This window comes from Lynx rufus, unplaced genomic scaffold (genome assembly GCF_022079265.1).
Source record: "Lynx rufus isolate CCGP_SWC_20201006 ecotype Redwood Valley unplaced genomic scaffold, mLynRuf1.p SCAF_6, whole genome shotgun sequence".
In the NCBI taxonomy this organism is placed as follows: Eukaryota; Metazoa; Chordata; class Mammalia; order Carnivora; family Felidae; genus Lynx; species Lynx rufus.
Genome location: NW_025814878.1, coordinates 16,817,890 through 16,835,287, shown reverse-complemented (window position 1 = coordinate 16,835,287; position 17,398 = coordinate 16,817,890). Strand labels below are relative to the sequence as shown.

At 41.6% G+C, this 17,398-nt stretch overlaps 1 protein-coding gene and 1 long non-coding RNA gene across 6 annotated transcripts in view; one reads left to right on the top strand and one right to left on the bottom strand.

The window, feature by feature from the left end:
• The window catches only part of AIG1 (androgen induced 1), a 255,378-nt gene extending 254,934 nt beyond the window's left edge, over positions 1–444 (top strand). For 4 of the 5 annotated variants that reach the window (XM_047102975.1, XM_047102973.1, XM_047102976.1 and 1 more), the window contains one exon: positions 101–444. In XM_047102975.1, coding sequence (XP_046958931.1) covers positions 101–174 — 74 coding nt within the window. In that variant the 3' untranslated portion in view covers positions 175–444. The remainder of the gene's footprint in view (positions 1–100) is intronic. The other variant, XM_047102979.1, reaches the window with a different exon arrangement.
• LOC124529062 (uncharacterized) overlaps positions 1–17,398 on the bottom strand; it is an 84,611-nt gene that overhangs the window by 54,980 nt on the left and 12,233 nt on the right. The gene's annotated exons all lie outside the window — the stretch shown is intronic.

Genomic DNA, 17,398 nt, shown 5'->3' with positions numbered 1-17,398 from the left:
CCCACTGTCACAGGAAACAAACTGAGAGAGACAAATGTCCTTGGAAGTACGTTTGCTGGACAAAAGACAAAGTTTACAGACTTCTTTTTGATGGTTTCAGTGGCTGCAATTTTCCCCTCCAAGAATTGCCTGAAGAGAGAAAGAAAGAACAGAGGATGGGGTTCGAGCTTGTAATTTACCTTGAGAAGAGCAGCAAAGACTGAAAACATGGAAGGCTTTCTAGCCCACACTGACGGCCCAAGAGAGGGTTGAAGATCACAAATTTACCTTGATGATAACAAGGCCCATTGTGGGATTTCCTCCAAGAAAACTCAAGAGGCCAGGCAGAGTAAAGAAACTCAAAGTGTAGGTGCCACAGGGGCACTGAGTGCCTCAGTTGGGTGAGCGTCTGACTCTTGATTTCGGCTCCAGTCATGATCTCACGTTTCGTGAGTCCGTGCCCTGCATCAGGCTTGCTGCTGTCAGCACAGAGCCTGCTTCAGATCTTCTGTCCCCCTCTCTCTGCCTCTCCCCTGCTCACACTCTCTCTCTCAAAAATAAAAAAAATAATAATAAAAATAAAAATAAAGAAGTATAAGTGCCACAAAAGGACAAGCAGGTGAGAGTCAGGGTATTGGCAAGAGTGGTTGGAAAGATGAATCATGGGGTCTAGAAGGAACTGAAGAGGAAAGAAGTAGGACAGACAATGGGACACAATAAAAGGGTCCAGAAATTGGCAATCTCCGTAAAGTTGGAGAAAAGATCTATCAAGGAAATGAAGGCAATAGACAGACAGGAAGTCATGATCAGAAACTAACTCTTGGTGTGTGCCTGGGTGGCTTAGTTGGCAAGCTATCTGACTTCTGCTCAGGTCATGATCTCACTGTTCATAAGTTCAAGTCCCACATCAGGTGAGCTTGAGCCCTGCTTCAGGTGAGCCTTGTTTTTCTCTCTCTTTCTCTCTCCCTCTCTCTCTGCCCATCAGTCTCTTGCACCCTCTCTCTAAAAATAAATAAACAAACAAACTGTTGGAGTTTAACATTTTAGAGGTACGTGAAATTACACTATTTCTTGCTTTTTTCATTAATATAATGTGGTAGTAAGGGCCCCAAAGGATGTCCACATCCTAATCACCAGAGCCTTTGAATATGTTACCTTTCACAGCAAAAGGGACTTTAAGGTGTGATTAAGTTAAGGGTTTTGAGATGTGAGGGTTACCTTGGATTATCCAGTGTACCCAATATAATTACAAGGGCCCTTATAAGAGGGAAGCAGGAAGTCCCACTGAGAGAAAGAAATGTGACCATGGTTGCAGCAGTTGGAGTGAAGAAGGGCAAAGATTGTAGAAGCTCAAACAGGCAAGGAAATGGATTCTTCTCCTGGAGTCTCAAAGAGAATTCCACCCTACTGATACCCTGACATTAGGACTTCTGACCTCCACAGCTGTTTGGTAATAAATGTGCCACTAAATGTGTGAAATGTGTGGTGATTTTTTTTTTTAACAACAGCAATAGAAAACAAATACATATATTATCATTAAGCACTTTTACATATTTATATGGGCTATTTTGCATTACACTAACACACACACACACACACACACACACACACACAGGAATAGCCACAAAGTAATATCCAAAACTCCTTTTTGTGACTCTCCAATAATTGAGTGACCAACACTTATCTCACTAAGCCAAACCACTTACCCTATGCTGACAAGCCAGTCAAAGTCATTCACACTCATCTGATTTATTGATATAGAAGAGCTGAAGATGATTGAAGAAGTCCCCATGGAAACCCTCAAAGACATTTGGACACTTTCATACCGACTCATCAGCTGGGCAATGAAATTTTTGAGACAGATGACCTTAATTTCAAGTACGATTCAAAGTATTTGGAACTAAAAACAAATGCCTACACTTGCCACAGGGAGATTTGCCAGGAGGAGAGGTGGGCATTTTATGGCCAAGCTTTATTGAAAAAACAAACAAACAAAAAAACCCACAAATATATATATATATATATATATATATATATATATATATATATATTTTTTTTTTTTCAGTTTATTTATTTACTGTGAGAGAGTGAGAGCACAAGCAGAGGAGGACAGAGAAACAGGGACAGAGAGAATCCCAAGCCGGCTCTGCACTGTTAGTGCACAGCCTGACATGGGGCTGGAACCTACGAACTGTGAGATCATGACCTGAGCTGAAACCAGGAGTCGACACTTAACCAACTGAGCCACCCAGATGCCCTGAAGAAATACATTTTTAAAGCCTCAGCCAAATCAATCCTTGCAGTAAAATTTTCTCAAGGGATGGGGCGCCTGGGTGGCTCAGTCGGTTGGGTAGCCAACTACAGCTCAGGTCATGATCTCATGGTCTGTGAGTTTGAGCCCCGCATCAGGCTCTGTGCTGACAGCTCAGAGCCTGGAGCCTGCTTTGGATTCTGTGTCTCCCTCTCTCTCTGCCCCTTCCCTGCTTGCTCTCTGTCTCTCTCTCTCTCTCAAAAATAATAAACATTAAAAAAAATTTGTTTTAATAAAAAAAAAATTCTCAAGGGATATTTGCAAGCTGTAAAATCAAACACAATAGAAGCTTTTTTTTAACGCTATCTCTGGTTTTACATACATGCACAAGCATATTGATCCATCTGGTAGAGTAGTCTCAACATAGATACGTGCCAAGAAAAAATCATTTATTTTCAAGCAACTCTAAATGTTCTGGGTCCTCAAACCTACACCCTGCGTAGGCCAGACCTCTTATTTCTACATCTCATTCAGGTTTAATATTTAATCCCATGATTTTTGAAATCCAAACTGTCAAAACTCCCTCTACCTCTCTGTCTTCCTTGCGCCTGGAGAAGAGGGGGGAATGATCTATGCTTACACAGCACATGACATCAAAGCTGGCAAGTCCCTCCTCTGCCTCCCAGCCCAACACCAAGGGGCTGGAATCAAGTATTTGAGTGGGGATGAAATTGTCAGCTCATCAGGCAACTCCACGGGGCCCACCCTTAGGCAGTTTCCCTGTCCTCTTCTCCCCTATTACCAAGGCAACACCTAATCCACCCAAAAGTCTCTGCTTCTGGCAAGGCCCAGCTACCTTTCATGGCAAGCACTCATCAATCCTTGCCAAGCCAAGGGTGGGAACACAGGCTGCCCTGGGGCAGGCTCTCTCACAGCTCCATCAGCAACACCAAATGCTCTGTCAGCTCAGCGGCACACAACCCTACCCCCACCCCCACACAGTTCTTACTGAGGGTGGAGGAAACTTGGGAAACACTGATTTCAACACAAGAGGGTGGAACAAATAGAAACTTCCCTGCTCCCTGCTTCCCAGGCTCTCCAACAAGGAAAGGGAGGGAGAAGGTATTGTTACTACTTCAACAACCTTCCTTCAAAGGTTTAATATCCTTGCCCCCTCTGTGTCCTTTATTCTATAAAGACGGAAGGAATGAGGGTTAAGAAACTGGTTCTGCTGGATGTCTTCTGTTAGCAAATCTCACAGTGTGGGACTGGCATCCGGAAGACATTCCTCTGAACTTAAAAGGTGAGACACTTGGCAAGATTTATCCTGAAACATGGATTCTAGTTGGCAGTTTCAGGGAAGCACAAATGTCCCTCATCATCCCTTTACACTGTTTCTATATATATAAATTTTGTATTCCAGTCATCATTAATTTTGGAATTTTTTATATTACAAAGTGTTTTTCCAAAAACAGATCCCCAATGATGTGCCTCTGAGAAATGAGTTTTCCATTTAACCTGGCTCAGTTTGAAACTATAATCTTGGCACTAGTTAAGTTATAATTCAGGAGGTCAGTATATTGATTTCAACAGCCCAGTTGAAACTCGGGGCTAAACTCTGAGAACTAAGCGTAGAAGAGATAAGGGGAGAAAGCCCCAGAATAAACAGAATTTGCATTTGTAATAAATAAATAGAAATAAATAGAAATCTGCAACATTTATTCTGTAGTCCGAGCAGAATTAGCAAAACTGAAAGAAAGGGTACTGTGTCTAGGGAGTTTCTGCCTCCTGTCATGAAGAAGTGATAGGGTCTGGAATTATCTCCCTCCACAACTGTTAGCTAGAAATGATCGGTAAAATAAAAACACTCGTTTTCAGACTTTGGTCAACAGAAATGCTTAGGACTATGATCCCTGAAGAAAGGGAAATAAACTCTGTGTGCCCTATGATCACCCTGGCTTTCTGCCTAGAGGCAATTTCCAGATCATCACACTGGGAGGGAAGGCCCAAACAAAGCCCAGTGGCCTCACTGACTTAAGGAGCCCAAAGTTCAGGGAGACTGAGGTGACCAGAGTTTGTGGAGTAGAGCACTGGACACACACAAGGGAGTTAAGAAGCGAAGGAGCTCCAAAAGTCGGCATGGAGTCCCCTCAGTCTTTGGCTGAATATCAATCTTCACATGAATAAGGTGAAGCTTTACAGTTTGGGATAAAGAACAGTTACTGAACGGCTATAATCTGAATAAATCCAAGAGCTCACATAAAACCGGGAATAATTCATGTTCCCACTGGCCAAAGTGAAGAGGCCTCATTGAATAGACAGGGCATTCAGAAGGGTCAAGGGATAGTCACAGTTTTTGAGTAAAGGTTACTCAAGACCCACTCTTCAAAAGCTTTTTGAAAAGCTTCAAAATTATTAAACTGATCCTCAGGAACTCAACTGGTCACCTGAATAAAGCACAACACTCTGTAAGGAAGAGAAAAAAAAAAAAATCTTGCACAAACACTCTATAGAGGAGGGAAGAATATACTCAAGCAAGCAGGGGCCTTGCTCTGGCATGTTATGCCCCAAGGAGCCCCATACTTCAGAGTGCCCTCCCCAAGATATTCTAATTCCCCCTCTGGTGACTGGGATCGGTTGACACTAGCAATACCATCTGGGTAGGGTGCCTTGATCTTAGACTAGTACCTCTCCGTCATGGTCCCATAATATCCCTTCTCTGACCCTCTACCCTTCACCTAGTATCAACCATATGCCCCAATTTTCTCAGGGATTCATACCTATGGGTATTCAACCCAGGACCCCATTGTAAGGTTGTTCCAGGACAGATAGATGCCTGGCAAGCCGATTGCTGGCACAATACAGTTTTTGTGGGATCATGATAGATTGGGCCTCCAGAATGGTACTGACATGCTGATTTTAAGCCTCTCCCACTATGACAGACATGTAGCAAGTTCAGGTTTCTGGGCTACTAAGAGTTCACTGCCAACTCTTGGGTTCAAGCTGCATACTGGGGCCTATACCTCGACTCCTACCCATCTACATTCTGACTGCAGTGCTGTCCATAATCACAGCACCTGGAGGCAGCAGGTGTCTTTCACCTGTAATGGTGAGAATGCTCTACCCTATGCACTTCCCACAGCCATGGTGATCACCCAATCCCCTCTGTTGGCTCTGCAGACACGTCAGCAGTCCTCGGAAGTGGTTGTGGTTGTACATGTCTCTGGGAGCTTTTGAGATCCTTGCTCTGCAATACCCGTTGCCCTTCAGATTGACGTTCTCTCTCGCCTCTAATTGGTGTGGTCATCCTACCACAAGATGGCTGTAGGTCACCAGATGATCGGTGGACATTTCGTGTACGAATGGGACTGCCCTTCTTGCTCTTCCTGTAGTCTTCCTCACATTATGCCCCCTGCCGGTGGCAGTGTGTGGAAAGCAGAAGTGTGGTCAACGTTGAGAAAGATCACGTTCTAGAAATGCACCTGTTAGAGTCTAAAGACTTCTACATTTATGCTATAAAGTTCCAAACAGTAAATTTAATATGACCAGAAAATGAAATATCATTCACATTTCCCTGCACAATTTGGGTAAGACCTGCATTTGCGGTCATCATCAACAAAGTATAGTAGTAACTTTTACTGTGTCTCTTTGGAAGCTAGTATTCATGGGTGGTAGATGGACAATGTGGCATCATGAGTAATGATGTAATCAACATTAAGTAAGTGGCAGGACAGAATTTCAGAGGTAAGATGATCTATGTTGTTCCCATAGAAACATGTTCCGGCTTTATGAGTGATAATAGCATTGCTACATTTTCTCTAGAAGGGAGATAGGAAATAAGCCAGAAGCAATACCTTTGATGATAAAGAACTGAAAGAAATGGGTTTTGGTCCTAAACAGGAAGAGGTGGACACTGCAAAGAAACTTCCTGAGCACTGATTAAACAGGAAAAAAAATGCTTAAGTACCTCTTTTTATTTCTTCGTTATACCTCACAGAGTCCAATGGACTTTATGGTACATTGGTAATCAAATTGTTTATATAGACAAAGGCCTGGCCAAAAATATTGTCTGCAGCCCCACACACCCTAGCGACATTGCAGCTGATGTCAAAAGCAAACACAACAAACAGAATAGAAATCTGCAGGCCAGTATCCCTCAAGATCATAAACGCAAAATATCCTAGCAAAACATCAGTTAGTTGAATCCAGCAACATGTGAAAAGGATAATACACAACAAATAAGTGGAGTTTATCCCAGTTACACAAACTTCGTTTAATATTACAGAAAGTGACATCCGGAAGGCGGTGCCACAAAGCTTGGGGTTGAAAGGAATAACAAAACATGCTATTAATCATCATCCTCTTCCAAAGCAGCTGGGTGAAATTTCTTGTACCAATGACAGTCATGAAAAAGATGCCAGTTCCCAAAGTGAGTCTGACATCACACAAAAATCATCTATTACATCAGCTGACACTGGGAATTCAAGATCTGCTTTTCCAAGTTACACAGGCACTCAGACTTCTCCTGGGGATATGGAACTTGATCCAAAGGCCACTGAAAAAGTCCAGGCAATGTTCACAGCCATTGACGAGCTCTTGTACAAGCAGAAGTTGAGTGTGCATACTAAGAGTCAAAGGAAGAGTGTCAACAATGGACACGTAGCTTTCCTCACCTCAGGATTCTGGGTAGGCAGATAGTCACTCCAAGGGAAGGGTATGGACTGTACCCTAGATCCCCTTCTGTCGTTTCAGTTTTACATGAGACAACACTTTCTCAAGAAAGAGATTTTACTATATTTGGTATTAGGGGAAAGAAGTTACATTTTGCATCTTCTTATGCTCATAAAGCATCTTCCATTGCCAAATCCCCTAGTGTGTGTTCTATGGAAAAAGAAGACTGTATAATCTCCTCTGACGGAATTATAGAGGAACACCTAGCATTCGACTACACTAACATGGAAGAGGGGTTCCAAGGAAAGAAATTACAAGCATCTCCAGAGAAACAGAAATTAGGGTACCCTCCCATTGCTTCATTTTACTGCATGAAAGAGGACGTCCTTGCTTATGTGTTTGACTACGTGTGGAGCAAGGTTCTCAGCTGCATGGAGCAGTTGACACATAGCCATTGGGAGGGATTTGCTTCTGGGGCCACAGAAGGAGAGAGAGAGAGAAGATGGTAGAAAACTTATTTGAAGAAATAATAGCCAAACTTCTCGGGACCAAGACATCCAGAAATCACAGAGAACCTCAAACATGATGAACTTAAGGAAGTCCACACAATAATTAAAAGGCAAAAATGAAAGCAGCAAATATGATATCATATACATAAAACATGAAGGAGTAAAAATCTAGTGCTGTTAGAATATGTTCAAACTTGGGGAGCCTGGATGGCTCAGTCGGTTGAGCATCCAACTTCGGCTCAGGTCATGATCTCGCAGTTCCTGTGCTCAAGCCCTGCATCGGGCTCTGTGCTGACAGCTCAGAGCCTGGAGCCTGCTTCAGATTCTGTGTCTCCTTCTCTATCTGCCCTTTCCCCACTCATACTCTGTCTCTCTCTGTCTCTCAAAGATGAATAAACGTTAAAAAAAAATTAAAAAAAAAAAAGAATGTGTTCAAACTTAGGCAACCATCAACTTAATATAGACTACTGTATATACAGGGATGTTATAGATGAACCTTATGGTAACCACACTGACAACCTATGACAGATTCACACACACAAAAGAGAAAGGAATCCAAAAATAACAATAATGGAAGTCATCAAACCACAAGGGAAGACAGCAAAAAAAGAAGAAAGGAACAGGGAAGGATGCAAACATAACCAGAAAACAATTAACAAAATGGCCATAAGTACATATCTATCAATAGTTACTTTAAGTAAATGAACTAAATGAGCCAATCAAAAGAAATTTGGTGACTAGGGGTTACTGGTAGCTCAGTCGGTTAAGTGTCCAACTTCAGCTCAGGTTGTGGTCTCACGGTTCGTGAGTTTGAGCCCGGCATCAGGCTCAATGTTGTCAGCACAGAGTCTGCTTCAGATCCTCTGTCCTCCTCTGTCTCTGCCCCTCTTCTACTGGTGCTCTCTCTCAAAAATACATACATAAATAAAAGGAAAAAAATTATAGAAATCAAACACGATTTTAGCAGGATAGAAGAGAAAAACTACACAATAATCTAAATTAATGCAGGAAAAATATCTGACAAACTTAAATATCTACTCATGAAAGCCTTTGACACCTGGCAGAGGGGCCTTTCTGATCCTGGTAGTGGGCTGGTTCATGATGGCGCACTTACTATGCATCATTCCTGAACAGGCGGGTGACAGTGGCTGAGGGAAGATTGGAGACATCGTAAAGGGCCCACCAGTGGTCAGTGGCAGTGCTAGAACACAAATGTTGTCCTGTCTGTCTCTAGACAACATCACTTTCCCCACACCACAGTGTCTCCTATAAAGAATGGTTAACTTCACTGAAGGAAACTTACATTTAGTACTGGTAGAGAAAAATAAGACAAAAATTAATCACAATCTTTGCTAACAACAAAATTATATTTGTTTTGTATATTGAGTGTATTTTTAATTCCTGAGTATATTTTCAAGACATGGATTCAGCGTGCACACATTGCTATTCTTTTTTTTTTTTCTATAACGGAATCAGAAGCAATAGAGTTCTGTGGGACAGCAGATTAAACAATTTTGAAGACCTTCTTTAAGAAAGAGAATTAGTGGGGGGCACCTGGGTGGTTCAGTCAGTTAAGCGTCCGACTTCGGCTCAGGTCATGATCTTGTGGTCTGTGAGTTCAAGCCCACGTCGGGCTCTGTGCTGATAGCTCAGAGCCTGGAGCCTGTTTCAGATTCTGTGCCTCCCTCTCTCTCTGACCCTCCCCCATTCATGCTCTGTCTCTCTCTGTCTCAAAAATAAATAACTGTTAAAAAAAAAATTAGAAAAGAAAAAAAAGAAAGAAAGAAATTAGGGGCACCTGGGTGGCTCAGCCAGTTGAGTGTCTGGCTCTTGCTTTCAGCTTAGGTCATGATCTCATGGTTCATGAGATGGAGTCCCGCATCAGGCCCCATGCTCACAGCACAGAACCTGCTTGGGATTCTCTCTCTCCCTCTCTCTCTGCCCCTCCTCCACTTGCACTCTCTCTAAAAATGAGTAAATAAATTTTTAAAAAAGAGAGAGAGAATTAATATACATGAAAAATTAGATACAAACATGAACATTTAATCCCAACAAATCACTAATTTTACAAAGCTGACAAATACCACAAGTAGAAAATCCAGAAAAGTAACAAATACAACTATTCATTAACTGCCCACCTCAACTCTATGCTACTTTGGCCTTTTTTAGCTCGTACTGTTTGTTTTTGTGATATGGTCTTCAATGGAGAAAATAGAAAGATAATTTACTTTTTCCTCTAGCATCATCAAATGAGCTTATTATTAATGAAGATGAATAAAACATGTAACTTCACACAGATGAACTGTGGTCTGTACGGTCTGTGCCCTATGAACACAGAGATCCTTATAAATTCTATTTCCCCAATTCCCATTAAAAAGGAAAACAAATTGGGGCGCCTGGGTGGCACAGTCGGTTAAGCGTCCGACTTCAGCCAGGTCACGATCTCGCGGTCCGTGAGTTCGAGCCCCGCGTCGGGCTCTGGGCTGATGGCTCAGAGCCTGGAGCCTGTTTCCGATTCTGTGTCTCCCTCTCTCTGCCCCCTCCCCCATTCATGCTCTGTCTCTCTCTGTCCCAAAAATAAATAAACGTTGAAAAAAAAATTTTAAAAAAAAAAAAAGGAAAACAAATGGTGTGTCTATATTTGTATGCACTGCATTATTGATCATATTGATTATATTCCTGTAGGAGAGAATTCCAGACCAAAAGCAAGGCATGGTGGCTTCTACTTGAGCAACATCCAAATTATGTGATATTTCTCTCATCTTCTTCTACCCCCTTCCCCCATGACTTGGTTCAATGTGGGGAGGGGGCTGCAAGGTCCCCTGCTGTGGAATCTAACTCAGTTCTTCTCCAGCTTAGAGGCTCCTCACCTGCTCGTGACAGGGACCAGGGATGCCCAACTACATCCTCTCCCAAACAGTTCCTGTCACATGTTTGGACAGAGGATTTTTGCATAGAATATCAAATTCTTGTCCTTAGCTCCCTGTGCCCCTCCATACTTGTTACCTGGGCTTGGGCAGAGTCCCAGAGAACACAGGAAGATATTTAATAAATAGAAGCTGGAAACACTTGGATTGTCATCCATGAAGTGTCACCATCCAGTGGGGCCAAATCTTAGTCAGGCTTCTCTTCAAGTAGATGACTCCAAATGCACTTTAAAGTTTTAGAGTTGTTTAATTTTTTGCAGGTCATGTTCCCTGAATTAATTTCTTGCTATACAATCTAATTCTTTTTTTTTTAATTTTTAAAAAATGTTTTATTTATTCTTGAGGGAGAGAGAGATAGAGCATGAGCAGGGATGGGGCACAGAGAGAGGGAGACACAGAATCCAAAGCAGGCTCCAGGCTCTGAGCTGTCAGCACAGAGCCTGATGCGGGGCTCGAACCCACGAACCGTGAGATCATGACCTGAGCCAAAGTCGGATGTTCAACCGACTGAGCCACCCAGGCGCCCCTATACAATCTAATTCTTAACGAAAGAGTTATTTGGGACTCACAGTGTTCTATTATTGTCACATCAGTTAAGACTATGACCAGGAGAAAGCAGCATTTCTCCGCGGGAAGGCCTGAGCGTCAGGCTCTCTCCAAGCTAGCTGTGTAGGGATGTAGATGTGAGCCCTGTAAACTGGGGAGAGCTGTTCACGTCCCTAAAAGTAGTTGTTTTTTAATCTGCAATATACTCTTTCAAGTAGTAAAGGGGAAAATTATCAAATCCATATTCCAGGTACCTCTCCTTCTTGCCTTCTCACCCAGGACTAGAATCTGCTTTACTTACTGTGTGCTTTCTCTTGCTTTATTTAGGCATGAAATTCTAATGGCTTAAAAGTAACATGGGATATATACATACTCTTTTATATGTATCAAAAGTTACATTTAAAAAGACAATACAGAGGCACCCGGGTAGCTCAGTCAGAGGACTCTTGATTTTCACTCAGGTCATGATCCCAGGGTCATGGGATTGAACACCACGTCGGGCTCATGCTAAGCATGGAGACTGCTTGAGATTCTTTCTCTCTCCCTCTCTCTCTGCCCCTCCCCCCCCCATTCTCTCTCTCTCTTTCTCTCTTTCTCTCTCTCAAATAAAAACATTAAACTTAAATAAATTTTTTAAAATTAAACAAATAAAAAGATAATACAGGAAAAATAACTGGGGGATGGCCCTGGCATGGATTCGTGTATTAAAAGTGGCTGTGCACTATTCACTTCTCTCCGTGGGCCCCCTCTCCTCATGCCCCACCCCTATTCTCCACAGGAACCCCTTTCCTCCCTTTCATAGATTTCTGGCCATTTTCTAGCAAGTCGGTTTCTTAACTCATTATTTTTGCCCATGTATCAGCCTTCAGCCCCTTCTCTTTATTTCTGTCTCCTTCCCCACCCCCCTCAACAATCTTCATTCTGTCTCCTTTGAAACAGTAGGTTTCATAACCTCAATGGGGAGTGGTGAACACTCCCCACCACTGAGAGGCTTGATCCCTTTTATGCAGAGAAATGACAGGCGAGGAGGCTTGAGACAAGGGTGTAGGCATGGGGACAGAGCAGAGCTGGGATTCTGCCAGGCCCCCTGCTGACCTCGAACACTGTTCTTTTGTGCCCGCCCTCATAGGGGGAATAGAAATGGAAAGTACCAGTCCCAGGATACTGGAAGTATTACTGTTAAATTGTTTGATGATTGTTAGGAGATTAACATATTGATTGTTGCCACAGACCCCCAAACTCTGGATCTCCCCAAGATCCTTCAGCATTCCCTCATTCCTGTCACTGTCCCAGCCATGGCCCTTCATGTGGTGAAAAGGAACAATCATGATAGAAAGCAGAAACAAGAAAAGGCAGAATCGAACAGAATAACAATGTTCATGGCCTCTGTGACAACTTCCCAAGTTAACCTTCCTAAAGCTGAAAGAAAACTATTCTGTCTGAAGCAAAAAGGGAATGAATAGCAGGCTCAAATAGCATAGTGCTTAAGATGTCAAGCTGCATAATCAGAATGGCATGGCATGGACCCCCAGCTCTGCCTTTCATTGGCTGAGAGACCTCATCATTAACCCCTCTAAGCCTCAGTGTTCTCTTCTGGAAAGTGGAGATAATAACTTCCCCTTCCTCGTAGACACAAGGCATGCACAGATGTGCCACAGACATGCAATGAGACAGCTATAAAGCGCTTGACCTGGCCCAGAATAAGAATAAGAGGTAGAAACTGGTACTACCTTTCAATACAATGTGGTAACCCAAAGGGCAAATTAGAACTAGAAGATATTTGCCACGCTTCAAGAACTTACAATCTAATCAAGAAACAAAATTCAAAGAAAAGATAATGAACAATACAATTCAGGAAAAAGTCGGTGTGATTATAGACCGTAGCCATTGCAGGAGACCAGAAATTTGCAAACCCTGAGGAAGGGTGTCAAAATGCTACAAAAGGCACAGAGCTTTCATTTAACTTTAAGTAATCAGTAATTTGGGGGCCCTAAGTGGCTCAGTTGGTTAAACGTCTGACCTCAGCTCAGGTCATGATCTCACAGTTCGTGGGTTTGAGCCCCAAGTTGGGTTCTGCACTGACAGTGTGGATCTTGCTTGGGATTCTCTCTCTCCCTCTCTCTCTCTCTCTTTCTGCCCCTCCTTTCTCCCACCTCTCTCTCTCTCTCTCTCTCAAAAATAAACATTAGAAAGAAAAGAAATCAGTAATTTTTAATATAAAAGCAATTCCTATACTATCTTCATCATCCTCCAAGTCCAGAGACGGTGGGAAATTACACAAGATTTTGGAGGACACAGTCTGTGACTACACATATTGAAGTCGGCCTGAGTCTTAGTCCTTTGCCCTAACGGCCACAGATGTCCTATCCAACGGGAACACTGGAATAAGCTCTCAATAAGATCATTGTGGAGAGGGCCATGAAGTTGCCTCTGCCTCATGATCTTAGGCATCTTTCAGGGACAGTCAACCACTGGTCACAACAGCTCCTATTACCTATATTTTTTAGGTGGTCTTCAGTCTAATCATCCACAGGTCAAGGCCACCTTTCCGATACTCCCATATAACCATGTCCTCCACTCATTTTGCCCACAAGGACTAATCAAGACCCAAGGATGAAAACAATCTTTTTCTCAAACAAATATTTAATTGTTAATAATTTAACCTACTAACATATTAAAAATCTGATTAAGAAAAAAAAAGAGCAGCAGAAAGCACAAACGTATCTGTGTAATGAAAAAGCGAATTACACTGCAGTGTAAAAAGAAAGCTCAACATTCTAGGTCATAGGTGTCAGTTTCCTTGAGCAATTATAAGAGGCCCTTATGTGGCTTTCAGCAAGCAAGACCATGTGGCTCTGGAAAAATGAGGCTCTCCATACTCAGGGCATCTGGCAGAGATCTAGTGTAGACAGACACTGGGGTTGCTCTGTACTCTCTGCTTCTATCATAGCCAATCTCTGTACCTCAGAAGTAAGTCAAAGTAGAGGAATAAGAATCCTCAGCTGACAGAAGGAAAAGAAGGAACTCATCAGTACATGGTTTAGACAAGCCTAGTACAGATCAGAATTCGTGCAGGGACACTCTGGCATTGTCAGGTTAAACATATAGACAATGGCCAGAAGTGGCATGGTGATGGCCACTCAACATGCCTGTCTCCTGAATCACACTGGCTGCCCCCTTGCCTGGTGTACCAAGATTCCTCCCATCTTTCTTCAGTGATGGATCTGCTTTTTGTTCTACCATATCTCATGGTTCTTCGTTTTTGGTTTGTTCTCATTCTGTACTTGGTATATTTCCTAGTAGCATCCTAAGGAATGATAAATGGAAATTTTCTGAGATCTTGTTTGTCTGAAAGCAGAAAATTTATTTTATCTTCACAGGTCAGTGAATAGTTTGAGCCAGCATAGAATTCTGGGTCAGAAAGTATTTTCCTTCAGAATCCTGTTATCTTCTGGCTTTATATCATTTAGCCTCAGTGTTGCTTTGAGAAGTCAAAAATCATTCTGACTCCTGATATTTTGAATGTGTCTGATACATATCAGAGATTCTCTGTTTGTAGAATCTTCTTTTTATCCCCAACATTACTAAATTCCATGATTATATGCATTGGAATGTATCATTTTCATTTATATTGTTGGGCAGAGATTCTTTTCAAACTCCTTTTAATTAAGAGACCTGTGTCTTCCAGGCCTAGGAAATATCTTGAATTATTTATTGTTAATTTCTTTCCTTCACTTTTCTCTGTTCTTTTTGTCTGAAGATCCTGTTATTCAGATACTAGGTAACCTGAACCAGTCTTCTTAATTCTTCAGTCTTCCCTCTAATCCTTTATGTCTTGCTTTTGCCTCTGCTTTTTTAGAAATTTACTTATTTTCTTTTCTAATCCTTCATTTGAGTTTTTCAACTGCTAATGCGTTTTTAATTTCCAAAACCTCTTTTTATGTTTCCTGAATATTCCCATTTTATAACATCCTGTTCTTATTTTCTGGATGCAATCTCTTCACTTCTTTCTTGATGCCATTGATAACATTTTTAATATATCCTTCTTTTCTGTATAATTTTTGCTTACCACAGTTGGTTTTGCTGCTTGCTTATCTGGGTGACTCTATTTTAGAGACTATTCTCAGAAGTGAGAGAGTTCTTGGTTCTCCATTCATGTTTCAAAGAGGGAGACTAAAAACTCAATTGGGATCTTTAAGCAAGTGGGAGGGATTGTCCATCAAACATTTCACATTGTTTATCTGGACAGTTAGATGCTGTCCAATTTCACTATCTGTGGGTATTTATTTATTTATCAAATACCCTGAGAAGGCACTTTCAAATTCATGCCTGAATATCTAGAGAGTCCATGGTCTAATTGCCAGTGCTCTGGGAGTCAAATAGGGAAGGGGAATGGTGGAAAGAGGTGTCAGCATTCCAGGTTTATTGTGTGTGTGTGTGTGTGTGTGTGTGTGTGTGTGTGTGTGTGTATGTGTGTGTGTTATACATAAATACACTGTTTTAGTCAGCTCAGGCTGCTATAACCAATACCATAGACTGGGTGGCTTAACTCACAAACATTTATTTATCATATTCTGGAAGCTGGGAAGTCTAAGATTAAAGTGCCGACAGATCAGTGTCTGGTCAGAGCCCTCTTCTTGGCTCACAGGCCACCTTCTCATTGCATCATCATATAGTAGGGGGCAGAGAGAGGAAGCTGTCATGTCTCTTCCTGTCAGGGCACTATCCCATTCATGAGGGCCCCACCCACAATAGATTAGATGGGTAGATAGATAGACAGACATATTCCACACACACATATACCTATATAATCACCTGACTTGAAACCTGAGTTTAAGAAATGGTGAAGTGCTTGGTCAAGAACAGGAGAGACTAAAACTATATTCAATTTTTTGTCTCTAATTGAGGGGATTCAAATATACAACTTATGACAATCAAAGAAATTTAGGTTTAAAGCCTTAAAAAAACTTTCATTAAAAATATGGTTATATTATATTTTAAACTAGGTCTGAAGAGAGAAAATACAGTCTGTATTCCAAAATGTCATCAATGAGGATGATATAAAAGATACATACTTCCTACTCTATAATCAGATATTATACCTTCTTTTTTAGGTCCACATAGAATACTGATAGAAATGGCTATATATTAACCCACAAAGAAAATCTCAATAAATCTCTAAAATAAATAGGCTATGGGCCAAAAGATAGTATCCACTATCTAGTGTCCTACTAGTCCACTAGTGTCCACTAGTGTCCTACTAGTGTCCAACTGAGTAGGAAGAATTCACAGATAAGATCAGATTTTCAATCTAAAAATCTAAGCAGGTAGAGATATACCTGGTAGAGATGTAAGCAGAGAGCCTTCTGGACAAAAGAGGTGAATGAACCAATATTTTGGGGGGGTTGTATGTTTTTGTTTCATTTTATTTTATGAACATTTTTTATTTAAATTTTAGTTTGTTAATATACAGTGAAATATTGGTTTCAGGAGTAGAATTCAGTGATTCATCACTTATATACAACACCTAGTGCTCATCACAACAAGTGCCCTCCTAAATACCCATCACCCATCTAGCGCATCTCCCACGCACCTCCCTCCATCAACCCTCAGTTTGTTCTCTATGTTGAGTCTTTCAAGGTGCCTGGATTGCTCAGTCAGTTAAGCTTCTGACTCTTGATTTCAGCTCAGGTCATGATCTCACGGTTCGTGAGTTCTAGCCCCCCTTCGAGCTCTGTGCTGACAACACAGAGACTGCTTAGGATTTTCTCTCTCCCTCTCTCTCTGCCCCTTCCCTGCTTTCTCTCTCTCTCTCTCAAAATAAACAAACATTAAAAATTTTTTTAAAGAGTCTCTTGTGCTTTGTTCCCCTCTCTTGTATTTTTCCCTCCTTCCCATATGTTCATCTGTTTTGTTTCCTAAATTCTACATATGAGTTAAATCATATGGTATTTGTCTTTCTCTGATTGGCTATTTCACTTGGCATAATACATTCTAGCTCCATCTACATCATTGAAAATGGCAAGATTTCATTCTTTTTGATGGCCGAGTAATATTCCATTACATATATATATACCACTTCTTATTTATCCATTTATCAGTCAGTGGACATTTGGGCTTTCTCCAGAGTTTGGCTATTGTTGATAATGCTGCTATAAACATTGGGGTCCATGTACTCCTTCGAATCAGTGTTTTTGTATCCTTTGGGTAAATACCTAATGGTATAATTGCTGGATCATAGGGTAGTTCTATTTTTAGTTTTTTGAGGAACCTCCATACTGTTCTCCAGAGTGGCTGCACCAGTTTGCATTCTTACCAGCAGTGCAAGAGAGTTCACCTTTCTCCACATTCTTGCCAACACCTATTGTTTCTTGTGTTGTTAATTTTAGCCATTCTGACAGGTTTGAGCTGATATCTCATCATGGTTTTGATTTGTATTTCCCTGATGATGAGTCATGTTGAGCATCTTTTCATACATCTGTTAGCCATCTGGATGTCTTCTTTGGAAAACTGTC